This window comes from Macrobrachium nipponense, chromosome 21 (genome assembly GCF_015104395.2).
Source record: "Macrobrachium nipponense isolate FS-2020 chromosome 21, ASM1510439v2, whole genome shotgun sequence".
NCBI classification, from domain to species: Eukaryota; Metazoa; Arthropoda; class Malacostraca; order Decapoda; family Palaemonidae; genus Macrobrachium; species Macrobrachium nipponense.
Window position 1 is genome coordinate 19,184,113 of NC_087212.1, and position 13,255 is coordinate 19,197,367.

General features: G+C 42.3%; 1 protein-coding gene across 8 annotated transcripts in view; it reads right to left on the reverse strand.

Moving 5' to 3' along the window:
• LOC135197822 (zinc finger Ran-binding domain-containing protein 2-like) overlaps positions 1-13,255 on the reverse strand; it is a 210,659-nt gene that overhangs the window by 147,705 nt on the left and 49,699 nt on the right. For all 8 annotated transcript variants that reach the window (XR_010310667.1, XR_010310668.1, XM_064224964.1 and 5 more), the window contains one exon: positions 11,691-11,829. Coding sequence is in view for 6 of the 8 variants with exons in the window: in XM_064224964.1 (XP_064081034.1) it covers positions 11,691-11,829 (139 nt within the window). In the remaining 2 variants the exon portion in view is untranslated. The remainder of the gene's footprint in view (positions 1-11,690; positions 11,830-13,255) is intronic.

A 13,255-nucleotide genomic window follows, 5' to 3' on the forward strand; every position in this document is an offset into this window, starting at 1 on the left:
CTCCTGTATTGATTTTGAATATAAGATTTTTTAAAAAATGATTTTTAGTTGTTCTTTTCACATCTAGGCCTCATTACTTGTGTTTAATTTTTCATAAATGTGTCTTATTAAAACAATGTCACTGTACTTTGATATCCAATAGGCCTATATTGTATATTGTTTATAGAATTTGGAAAGGCAAAATTCTACATGCCAAAGCCTCTAACTGGGAAAGGAAGGCAGCAAAGAAAGGACAATAACAAGTAAAGAATAAACTGGAAACTATATTACAAAGAAAACCAATTGGAAAACCAAATACTGTAAACAGTGAAATGAGACCTACTACATGTGAGCTAGTTTGAAATTCTGCAGTTCCAACAATTCAACTAATAATCAGAAGGACCATACAACAATGGCCATAGTTGGAAATCAGGGCACGATGCTCTAACATAGGTTAAAAGAAAATGCGTCACTTCCAAAGCTCTATTTCAATCTCTGAACACTAAAAGTAGTAGTTTGCACTTTACTTAACAGATTGCTAATGGATGCAAAATATTGTATAAATAACCTGGTTTTATCATTGTTAACAATAAAAATGAAAAATTCTCTTTGTTTCCAATATATATTTAAGGTATAACTCTGGTAACACGGTTGAATTAGACTCCTGTATTGATTTTGAATATAAGATTTTCAAAAAAAGACAGTTATTACTTTTAAAAAGGTCACATTTTCAAATCTAGGCCTCATTACTTGTGTTTAATTTTTCATAAATGTCTCTTATTAAAATGCAATGGTACTGTACTTTGATATCAAATAAGCCTATATTGTATATATATATTTTTTATAAATCCTGGAAAGGCAAAATTCTACATGCCAAAGCCTCCAACTGGGAAAGGAAGGCAGCAGAGAAAGGACAATATGGATTAAACAAACTAGAAATTATATTACTGAGAAAAACCAATAGGGAAACCAAATATTCTGAATAGTGAAATGAAACTTATATGTAAGCTAGTTTGAAATTCTGCAGTACTAACAATTGAGCTAATAATTCGAAAACAATGCCATAATTTGATCATAACTGGGAGTCAGGGTATGAGGCCCTAGGTTAGGTTAAGGGAAGGTTAGGATAGGATATAGTACTCCCCCAACTTGCAGTCACTCCCAAGTTCCTGAATGTGACTTGAAACTTTGATATAGTTCTAAATAAGCAAGCATATGTATGTATTTTTAAATGTAAACTGTACATATCCACGCAATTTAATATTCATAGCTGTAATCTTTGTTAACACACTAACCCCAGCAAGCCAATTAGCATTTCATCAAAACTGGATCACTTGCACTTTCTTAGTTTTTTATTAAATCTTCTTTTGTATATGGCAAATGCCATTGAAACCCATGGCCCACTAATCAAATTAATAAAATGTTTTTGATTACAGAACTTCAAAAACCCAATATGCTGTTTTTTGATACTTAGCCTAATGCACTATAAAAGAAAAATGCAGTGAACAACAATATATTTTTAAAATTAGGAAAGCATACATCAAAGTTAGGCTTAGCTTCTATTTTTGTCATATGTTAATTCTTAATAGCCTATTGAACTTTCACTGTGTCAAGGCTTAAGTTAGGACCATTTTAGCCATAAGTTATGACTACTGCCTATTCACTTAACATGGCATTCATTAACCGAGCCTACTAGCTAATTCTGCAATAAAAACATTAGTCTGAGTTAGAATTTTGATTAGTGCATTACTTGCACAAAACTTCAGTTGCTTCTTGTGCATAAAGATTTTGAGTTACAACCTTTACTCATTGCATTTTTTATCTCATGAATCTTATGTCCTAAAAGTCTGAACATGGTTTGATAATAATTCTCCTAGGAGTGTAGACACCTCTTTCTTCGTACGGCCTGTGCTAACAAAAAGTCTGCAGCAGCCTTGTCTAAGGTGCCGAGTCCTTTCAAGATAGCAACACAGAGCCCGGACAGGGCACAACAAAAGCTCTTGAGCATCACCACCACAAAGTCAGTCAGTGATGGAATGGAAAACAAAGTGAACCTGTCATCGTGCACAGAGGGGATTTTGGGTCTTGGCCACGAATTCCGGGACAAATTCGAAGGACACCAACCCCCAACCCCTGGTGTGCTTCACATCATAGCTTAGACCGTGGAGCTCTCCTACCCTCTTGGAAGATGCCAAGGCCAGAAGGAAAACTGTCTTGAGCATCAAGTTCCTGTCAGATGAGTGACGCAAGTTCAAACCCCTTAACTAGCAAGGAAAGTTCCCAGGAAGAGGAGATGTCGATACCTCTAAGGTGTAACACCAAACTCAGGGGCGCCCTGTAGCCTCTAATGGCACAAACGGACAAATGTTTCTCATCTCCGAGGAAGGTTAAAGTCTGCTATTCGCTGAATAGAGGTTGCGACTTGAGAAAAACCCCGTTTACGACACCAGTCAAAATAGATCGCCCATTTGCCTTGGTAAACCACAGAGGTCGACTTTCTGAGACTGCTGGACATATGCCCTGCTGTTCTCTGAGAAAAGCCTCTCGCTCGGAGGAGATACTTGATAGCCTCCAACCGTGAAGAGACAAGGATTCTACTGACTGGTAGAATCCATGCAGCTGACACAGGAGATGTTGCCAAGGGGGAATTTTCCTCGAAACCTCTGACAACAGTAGATCTGGGAACCATTCCGCCTGAGGCCACAGAGGGGCTACCAAAGTTATCCTGAGACACTGTGAACTCATTAGCCTGTTCAGAACTTGACAGATCAAACAAAACAGAGGGAAGGCATACACCTCCAGGTTGTCCCAGGGATGTAGGAATGCGTACCCTGCTAACGGAATATCTCCAGCTTCCTGTTGAAGCGAGTCGCAAAAAGATTCAGCATGGGTCTCCCCCAAACCTGGAAGAGCTTGTCTGCTACCACTTGATGAAGGGACCACTCTGTGCCTGGGATCTGATCCCGACGACTGAGTTTGTCTGCGACCACATTCCGTTTGCCTGGGATATAGCTGGCTGAGAGCTCTACTGAATTGCTGACCGCCCACTGGTGAACCTCGACGGTCAAGGCATGAAGTTGACGAGAAAACAGGCCTCCATGCTTGTTCACATAGGCTACCACCGTGGTTTTGTCCGACATGAGAATGACAGAATGACCTCCTACCTTCTCCCTAAACTCCTTCAGACCCAGGAAGGCTGCCTTCAACTCCAAGACATTGATATGTTGCTGTTTGTCCTCCAAACTCCAAACTTCTGAAGTGATGAGGCCGCCTAAATGAGCCATCCAACCTGCGAGGGAGGCGTCTGAGAACAAGAGGAAGTCCAGTGGAAGGAAACACAGAGGGAGACCCTTCGAAAGATTCTGGTTGTCCAACCACCAACAAAGGTCTTCTCTCATTTCCAGAGACAGAGGAACCTTTAACAGGGGTGAGTCCCCTGCCAGTGACCAGAATTCTCCCAGTCTCTATTGCAGAGACTGAAGATGAAGACGTCCATGAGGGACCAGCTTCTCTAGGGAAGACAACGCTCCCAGGAGAGCCTGCCACTGATGAGCTGACTGATGTGGTTCCGACAGGAAGTCAGGCGCCACCACTCGCAACTTCTCCAATATCTAATCCGACAGGAAAACTTTTGCCACTGTCGTATCAATGACCATGCTCAGGTAGAGAATCCTTTGACTGGGTACGAGGTTCGACTTTTCCTGATTGACTACGATGCCCAGTTCCAGACAGAACCGAAGTAGACGATCCCTGTCCTGCATGCCAAGACAAACCAATCATTGAGGTACCTCAGCAAACGGATACCCTGAGCATGGGCCCAACTTGACACAAGAGAGAAGACCCTCGTGAACACTTGAGGGGCTGTTGTCAGCCCGAAGCATAGGACTTTGAACTTGAAGACCTTGTCCCCAAGAGAAACGAAGGAACTTCTGGACATCGGATGAATAGGGATTTGGAAGTATACGTCCCTTAAGTCTATCAACAGCATGAAGTCGCCTTCCCTCACGGCTGCCAACACCAAACGCGGGGTCTCCATCTTGAACCATGTCTTCCTGATGAAGTGATTCAAGGAATGATAACAGCATCACATGTGTAGGAAGTGCAATAAGAAAAATGAAACCATAAACCACATAGTAAGCGAATGTCCAGCACTTGCACAGAACCAGTACCAAAAGAGGCATGATTCAGTGGCCAAAGCCCTCAACTGGAGCCTGTGCAAGAAACATCAGCTACCTTGCAGTAATAAGTGGAACGAGCACCAGCCTGAAGGAATGATAGAAAATGATCAGGCAAAGATCCTCTGGGACTATGGTATCAGAACAGATAGGGTGATGCATGCACATAGACCAGACGTGACATTGATTGACAAAATCAAGAAGAACGTATCAGAGTTGAAGAGAAAGAGAGAGAAAAAAAGGATAAATATCAAGACCTGAAAATAGAAATAAGAAGAATATGAGATATGCAAGTGGAAATTGTACCCATAATCATAGAAACGCTGGGCACGATCCTAAGATCACTGAAAAGGAATCTAGAAAAACTAGAGGCTAAAGTAGCTCCAGGACTCTTGCAGAAGAGTGTGATCCTAGAAACGGTGCACATAGTAAGAAAAATTATGGACTCCTAAAGGAGGCAGGATGCAACCCGGAACCCCACACTATAAATACCACCCAGTCGAATTGGAGGACTGTGATAGACACAACAACCCCCCCTCCCAAAAAAAAAAAAATATATATATATATAATAATAATAACAACTGTAATTACAAAAGAACGAGTACAAAATGATATTGTTATTGTACAATAAAGTTTCATACATACTTACCTGGCAGATATATACGATTGAATTGCCCACCCAGCCTCCCCTCAGGAGACAGGTGGAAGAGAAAATTTGGTTCTAGAAGGTATGGTTCCTATTCCTGCCACCTAGTGGCGGGGCGGTAGATCACCTGACCTACCTACCTGTAGCGTGTGCCGCGAAATTCGAATTTCTATCGGGGACGACGGAGTCTATAGCTAAGTATATATCTGCCAGGTAAGTATGTATGAAACTTTATTGTACAATAACAATATTTTCATACATTCAACTTCCCTGTCAGATATATATTTAGCTGATTGGCACCTTTGGCAGAGGGTAAGAGACAGCTAATTACTGATTAGACAGGTAAACAACATACATTGTAGGTAATAAATAAATAAAACCTTGGTTCCTATGTGTTTAGACGAAGGGTTGACTTCCTAGCTATTGCTAGTAGTCTGCTTCGTCTCAAGAGCCTCAGCGAGGATGTGACCTATGGCTAAGAGTTCTTGTAGATCTGTCCATGGGGTCTTATCCACTTACTCGACAGAATCTAATGGTCATTTGTCAATGGGGTCTTATCCACTTACATGACAATACACCTATGCCTAGGGGCATAATTAAGGAGCACAACACCGATCCCGATCACCTGATCCTAACACGAGGGTTTGTGCTTAGTTTGAAAAGAGCTATCCCCAAACTCCTTTCAAACAAACCAAAGAAAAAAAACACTATGTTAACATAGAAATTAACTCACTTAGTTAAGGATCAGTGTCGGCTCCCTATCCCAGCAACGTATCCGTAGACACGTAAAACCAAGAGAGAAGGATCTCTCGTAGGTCAACTTGACCTCCTTCGTGCAAAGGGAAGTCAACACAGAGTTGCATCTCCCGTAAGTTACAGCTAATATGTCCTTCACAACATATTGTTATGTAACGAACAAGAATTCATAAAAGCTCGCACTTCAAGCGCTTTTAATTCTCAGCTGTTTGAAGGAATCATCAAGTTATTCATGAAGTGCTTTAGCGATCACACTTATTTCAAAGAAGACCAGGGTTTCCTTTGAAATGGATCTTTTCTGGATGAAGCCTAGAGCCTGGCTTGCGCCTGGGTGGCGCCTCGCGCCTGCCTGACACTTGGTTGGCGCCTAACTCCTGGAAGGCGCTTTTCGCCTGACTCATGGCTGGCGCCTCGCGCCTGGAAGTAGCTTCGCGCCTGGTTCCAGACTGGCACTATTTGGCGTCTGGCGCCTGGCTGACTCCTCTCCACTTGCTGGAGCTTTGAGCTTGGTAGAGTCTCGAGGATGTCTGGCGATGCCCACATCGGACACTCTTATTTATCCGATTTGTTCGCCTCTAGCGCATCTGCGCTAGGTTGGAGGCCCCCTCTTTCTCTTCATCAGACAATGACAGTGTTCCTTGAAACTGTCTGCCTCTGGCGTTTTTTACGCCTGTTTTGGCATATGGCACCTGGTTGGCGCTACATTCTCCAAAAGTCCTGAACATCCACAATAGTTTATCAGGAGACTGGAGAAGAGTGGAAGAAGTTCTTCCACTTTGAGCTTTGGCCTCTCCGGCAAGGGGAGGTGATTGTAATCAGCTACATCCAGTAGACGATAGGATATCTAACCGTACGAGACATAAGAGTCTTCCTCCGAGGAGGGTCCTTCCTGAATATTTCCGTGCTCACGAGATCTCTTCTTACATGTTGAAGGGGTGTCTCGTTGCAGAATCCTTGCCCGAAGGAAGGGAAGAAACCTGGAAGTCAAAGGAGACTCCGAGCTGAAATTGGGAGTACTCCTGATTTCTAGCTCTTTATTGTATCCCTCTGAACACCTTCTGGGAAGCATTTCGAGCCGTCATCGCATTCCAAAGACTCTGTAGGCAAACGTTTGAACCATTCTACTGTAGATGAAAACGTAAGTACCCTGCCTGGACAACGAAACCTCTATATGAAAACATTGAATCAGGAATAGGGGGTTTTAGTTCTTTGGCCAGACATACTATGCTGGCAAGAACCCATTGCCTAATCTCCATAGAATCTGATGCGAGATTCCAATGCTCAAAAAAATTCACTTGTCTTCTTGATCGTTTAGGTCCAAGAGAAACAAAGAATTCCCTCATAAAAATTTCTCAAAGAAGTTTGATGAGGAGCAGTTCCAGCTTGTCGGAACATAGAATCTGTGGCCACAAAAAAGATCCCATTAGAAGTACATGATATCCTACTCTTGTCATATTGAGGTATCGTATAAGATCCCGAAGATCTTAATCCTCTGCTATCTCCAATCCCTTTATAGAGACAGAGTATAGCCTTTTACTGCGTTCTTTGATAGCAGATATATACAAAGGTGATTCTTCCCTCTGAAAGGGAAGAAAAAACCGCTATGTGGTTCACAGAGGTATCGGAAGAGGACAGTTTCCTCATTCCCTCTAGCACGATCTGCAGCAATTCTATATCTTGTCCATGACTATTGTCATTTACCTTGAAAAATCCTCTCATTCATCTCCACTTCTGGTCAGTCTGCACGCAGACAAACTCAGAGTGGAGAGGTTGTCCATTTATAATAGATGCTGATAGAATATTCAGACTGTCTTGGAAAAGACTTCCAAAACATGCTGTGAGAAGAACGTGACCTCTGTGAATCCAACCTCTCTAAGGCCAAAATGAGGCATAAAGTATTATCCTCTCTTTCTTTGACACCCTTTATCTTAAATTCTGTAAAGAATTTATATTTTAGGGGAAAAAAGACTAAAGTTTATTCCCCTTTCTATAAAATAAAGATGGCATATATTACTACCTCTCTTGGTTCGAGGAAAAGGAAGCAGTCTACAGGAAGACTGTTCGTCTTCTACCTTGCTAAGAGATCTATGAAGAAGACTTTTCGCAGGTTCTCACAACTCTTTGCAATAAATGTTAGACATACTTTCACAGTTATTATCGTCAATCGAGAAGGTTCTCACGGACATGCAAAATCTTGCATCGAACCTCTTAAGGATCGTTACATTCCCTGTCTGTTTTCCAAATAGGTTCTCTTTGTTAACGCGAACAGGAGCGAAAAAAGAGATTCTCGATGCTCTTTGCGATATGAGAGAGTCGTGGAATTGGCCTAAGTGATTAAATGGGTAACGAAATCAGGAACGAATCTTGCCGTTACCGAGCGTGCTGTCTGAGAGGCTACTGGACTCTAAGGTTAATAACTCGCTAAAACGAGTAAATATCTTGGATGGTGCTCTTGGCTCATTGCGCCAGGCTGGCAATGCGCCAGGCTGGCGCTTTTTGGCGCATTGCGCCAGGTTGGCGCTTCTAGCGCTTTGCGCCAGGCTGGCGCTTTCTTCTAATTCTCTTTATGTTATGTGCCAGAACATCTGTGCCTTTATGGTACCCGACATCCTTTCACATGTTAATTCCGTTCTTAGTAGGAAAAAACTCTTATATACGTAGTATAGTCCATTCAGGGAAACCATTTCTGCCACGAAGAGAATGTTTCCCATCCCACTCATCCATCTTCTCTTGAGCAATATCCGATTCTAAAAAGGTTGTGTGCGTTTCTCGAAAGACTTGACCATACCGTAGTCTTAAAGTGAATTCTCTACTACATCCATCTTCTCACTAAGCATGTATTCTAATAAGCCATGCTTTCGTAAGCATGAGAGCATTATATAAAATAATGTTCTGCTGCGTTATAATCCTTTAATAATGTTACCTACGGTAAACAGCATTGAAAGGTTATAATATCTTTCTTATTGAAAGCTTCTTAGCAAAAGGCAGACAATATTTTATTTATGTTAGATTAACTATCCCCTCCATTCGAGACAAAGTCCATGATTGTAGGGGGAATATACGGTTAACCATTCGATCCCGTTGGAGAGAGAGATGTAACCGACTGCTCATGACCGAGAACCGGATGGTACTGTATTGGCCTTAGAATGACAGCCCGGCAGTCTCGCTCGAGCCTAAGGAAGCTCTTAATAATGCAAATTTAAGCCAAACAACCTTTGTTAAATACCGAAGCCGAGTAGGTATTGTCGTAACAAACCTTTTAAGCGAAGTCCTTACCAGGAAAATCCTGTAAGGATATAGATAATTCCGTAGTGAACCACAAAGGCAACTATGGTATGCGTATATGACTTGTCATTCAGTAGTCGTATACAGCAAGTCTTGCTACTACATTCTTTCCTCTCCGATTCAGAGAGAGAATGGAAATCTTGCCCTCTTCGTTCTTTTCATCAATAAAAACGAATTAGTATTAGTCGAAAGAGATCGCAATGAAAAATCTAGGATCGAAGAGAATCCCTCAAATTTTTATTCTCTTGGATATAAAGCCGTATTCTACGCCTCTATTATTTGGAAGAGCCTCTACTCAATGAATGAGAGCTCGTACGAATCTTGTTTAATTTGCAAACGATTGCCACTCTTTCTGTAAATGGTTGGTTGCATTATTTTAGAAGGGGGAAGATTTTAATATCGTCTTATTATTAATGAACTAATTTTTTCCAATAAAAAAGGTTTCCAATTCCGATCTATCTTCCATTTCCTGTCCATCAAGTTGGGAGAAGAATGAGCAACCGGAGGAGAGCGCCTGCTTTCGTAGGGTGAAGAGCTTTTAGCAGTACCGATTCTAACCTGACAAGGGCTACGGCCGCCTGTGCGACATCTTGAGTCCCCGCCAGGAAAAAAGCCGATCTTGCTCTTGCCTTTACTTGCATTAAGACTATCCTGAGAAGGGCGACGGCCGCCTGTGCGACAACTCCCGTCCTTATCAGAAGAAGGCCTCGAATGTCTTTCACCTTTCGCAGAATCAGGCTCTAACTCCATCTCCGATGAAGATCCTGGTTTATAGTTTCAGGCGCTTTGCGCCTAATCTCAGGCGCTTTACGCCTCGTTTCAGGCGCTTTGCGCCTCATTTCATGCGCTTCAGAGGTTTCAGGCGCTTCAGGCGCTTTGCTCCTCATGTCAGGCGCTTCAGGCGCTTTTCGCCTCGTTTCAGGCGCTTTTCGCCTCGTTTCAGGCGCTTCATGCCTCGTTTCAGGCGCCTCAAGCTCTTTGTGTCTCGTTTCAGGCGCTTCAGGCGCTTTGTGCCTCATTTCAGCCGCTTCAGGCGCCTCTTTAGAATCCTCTCGCCTTGTCGGCGATTTGCGCCTGGCCGCCTCGTCCGAGTTGTCAAAGACTTCTATCGGACGGGATTTCTTAACGGGAAGGAAGAGATCCTTTCTCCTGGGAGGATTCTTCTTCAAAACTTCTATTAACGAAGATATCTACTGTTGCCTTTCTCCTAGGATCTTTGTAGCGTCGTCTTCTTTCTCCGTATCCAATCTAGGGGAAGGAGGATTTAATGAATAAATGTCTTACTTCTTCTCACGTGGATAGCCTTCCGGAAAACTTTCCGGGATAGAATCCCAAGCTGGCGATTTCCACTATCTTTTAGAAGGTCTTGACAGCTTGTGAGAACTCCACCCTATTTTCCTTTCGATGAAGACTCGGATGACGAAAAAACACTGTTTTAGGATGCCTTTCCAACGGCTATCCTTGGCAGTCTGGGACGCTACTACAGATCCTGCCGAGGGGACGCCCGACCGTTGGGGATTCTCTGAAACCTCCTTAAGGCTTTCGACATTCCTTCTCCTCTGGGCTTGTGAGCTTGGAAGAGGTCTAGGCCTGAGAGCGAGACAGAGCCGATCGGAACGCACCCTCCACTATTTTAGGACGCCTTTCCAATGGCGAACTTGGCAGTCTGGGACGTTCTACAGAGTCTGCCGAGGGAACGCCTGATCGGTGGGGATTCTCTGAAACCTCCGTGCGGCTTTCGACATTCCTTCTCCTCTGGGCTTGTGAGTTTGGAAGAGGTCTAGACCTGGGAGCGAGACAGAGCCGATCAGACGCACCCTCCACTTCAATGGGGAACACTATATTCACTTCTTACCTTTTAAGAGCTCGCTTTTGAGCTACATCCATTATCTTCAAATTTGCATATATAAATTTGTAGTTTCTGTGGAGTAAGAAGGTGATGAGGATGCAACAACTACTAGTACTGCTAATACTCTAACTGCTCGTTAGCACAAACGCTATTAAAGCTTATAAAGTAAGCGTATCTAGTTATATGCTTTTCTGACTTCCTAAAGTAGGAAATTAGAGTTTAATATTTCCTCAATAAAGTTGTAACCTTTATTACATGTAATAATGAATAAATATTAATAATTCCCTTTATTGCAAACTATGTGAGTGTCTACCGATAATTTCGGTAGTTTCACTTAGTATTTTCTTCGAAATTTCGAAGCGAAATTCATTAAAAAGTTAATAAAAGCGTATGCCGAACCAAAGACCCAGTACTTCCCTGCAAAAGACAGCCCAGAAGATCGATGGCGATGAAACACGAAAATCAAATCAGGAGGAACCGTAAACGTATGTTTACATTCCAAACGATAGAGAAAATCTGGTTCTAGAAGGTATGGTTCCTATTCCTGCCACCCAGCGGCGGGGCGGTAGATCACCTGACCTACCTACCTGTAGCGTGTGCTGCGAAATTCGAATTTCTATCGGGGACGACGGAGTCTATAGCTAAGTATATATCTGACAGGGAAGTTGAATGTATGAAAATATTTTTTCCTCTCATCTTTCTTTTTAACTCAACCAGAAGCTGGAAATCCACAGCTGTCAAATATGTCAAGTAATGTGACAGGAGAGGGAGTGTTGCCATTAGCGTTTGAGGAAAATGTTGGAAAATTTCAAGGGGTTAAATGAGCTTTTGAGTAGAGGAGGACCATTAGGATGGTAGGTGTGGGGATATGTTACAATAATGTATTTGTAAAGCATTCTGTGGAATCACAATGATGCTGGATTAGTGGTGGTTGACCTGTACTAGTACTATTACATTCCAATATTAAAAATTCTTCGTTAAAAAAATCAAGAATACTTACTTGCTGCACTGCCAGTCATCTGCACTAAATAAACCATGAGACTTTTCAGCAGCTGCTTTCCCAATTTCCATGCCCAGCTGCCTTTTCTTTTCAGCTGCTGCTGCACCAGCAGCTGCTGCTGCTCCAGAATTTGCACGTTCTGTAACAAAAGAATTAGTTTGTATAAGTAATTTGTTCCATAGACATATACAGGAAGTCCCTGCTTATCGGTGGGGCTTGATGATAGGGAAAATCACTGATAACCAAAAATAAGCAACTTTTGTTAGGTATATAATGGTACCAATACTCTATTACCAGAGCTGATAACTGGAAATTGGCATATTTTGGCACTGAAAATCAGCTAGACAAGAGCCATTAAACCAGATCACTGATAATTTGGGACTGCCTGTACTATACAGCAGTAATTCTCATTTTGCTTATTGCATAAAAAATAGCAAATTAAAATTTAAAAAATTTTATTTTTCCCAATATATGTTTGTTTGTTTGTATAGTGTTCTTACGTTGCATGGAACCAGTGGTTATTCAGCAATGGGACCAACGGCTTTACGTGACTTTTCCTAACCATGTCAAGAGTGAACTTCTATCACCAGAAATACACATCTCTCACACCTCAATGAAATGGCCGTTTCCTAATATATGAACCTACACCTTCATATATAGGAGATTCCAATTGTGCTTTGTGTGCCTCAGCTGAATGTAGACTAGTTCAACCAAAATCCATTAGCTTCCTGTTTGCCCCCAGCCTGTCCTGGTCTGATCCTACCATGCATGGTAAATTGCTGATCGTGCCTGAGTGTAACTCTGCATCAGCTTTGAAGAAAAGTGAGTATCAGGCTATGAGGGGAGGAATGAGGAGGGTAACTTTATCTAAATAGAAAAATGATATTGTTATGTTACAATAAAGTTTCATACATACTTACCTGGCAGATATATACATAGCTAAGACTCCGTCGTCCCCGACAGAAATTCAAATTTCGCGCCACTCGCTACAGGTAGGTCAGGTGATCTACCGGCCTGCCCTGGGCGGCAGGACTAGGAACCATCCCCGTTTTCTATCATATTTTCTCTCTTCCACCTGTCTCCTGCGGGGAGGCTGGGTGGGCTTTTAATTGTATATATCTGCCAGGTAAGTATGTATGAAACTTTATTGTAACATAACAATATCATTTTCATACAATCAACTTACCTGTCAGATATATACATAGCTGATTGGCACCCTTCGGTGGAGGGTAAGAGACAGCTTCTATATGGAATAGACAGGTAAACAACATATGTTGTAGGTATAAATAAAACCTTGGTTCCTACCTGATAGGTGGTAGACTTGTCGTGTGTTTGCCCAGTAGTCTGCATCACCTCAAGAAACTTTAGCGAGATATATGATCTATGGCCAAGAGTTCTTGTGGGTCTGCCAATGGGGTCTTATCCGCTTACTCGGCAGAGCCTAAAAGGACTTTGTCAATGGGTGCTGATCCACTTATATGACAATACACCTTATGAAGGAGCACACCACCAATCCCGACCACCTGATCCTAACCATATGTTAGAACTAAGGATTGCTCCGAGTT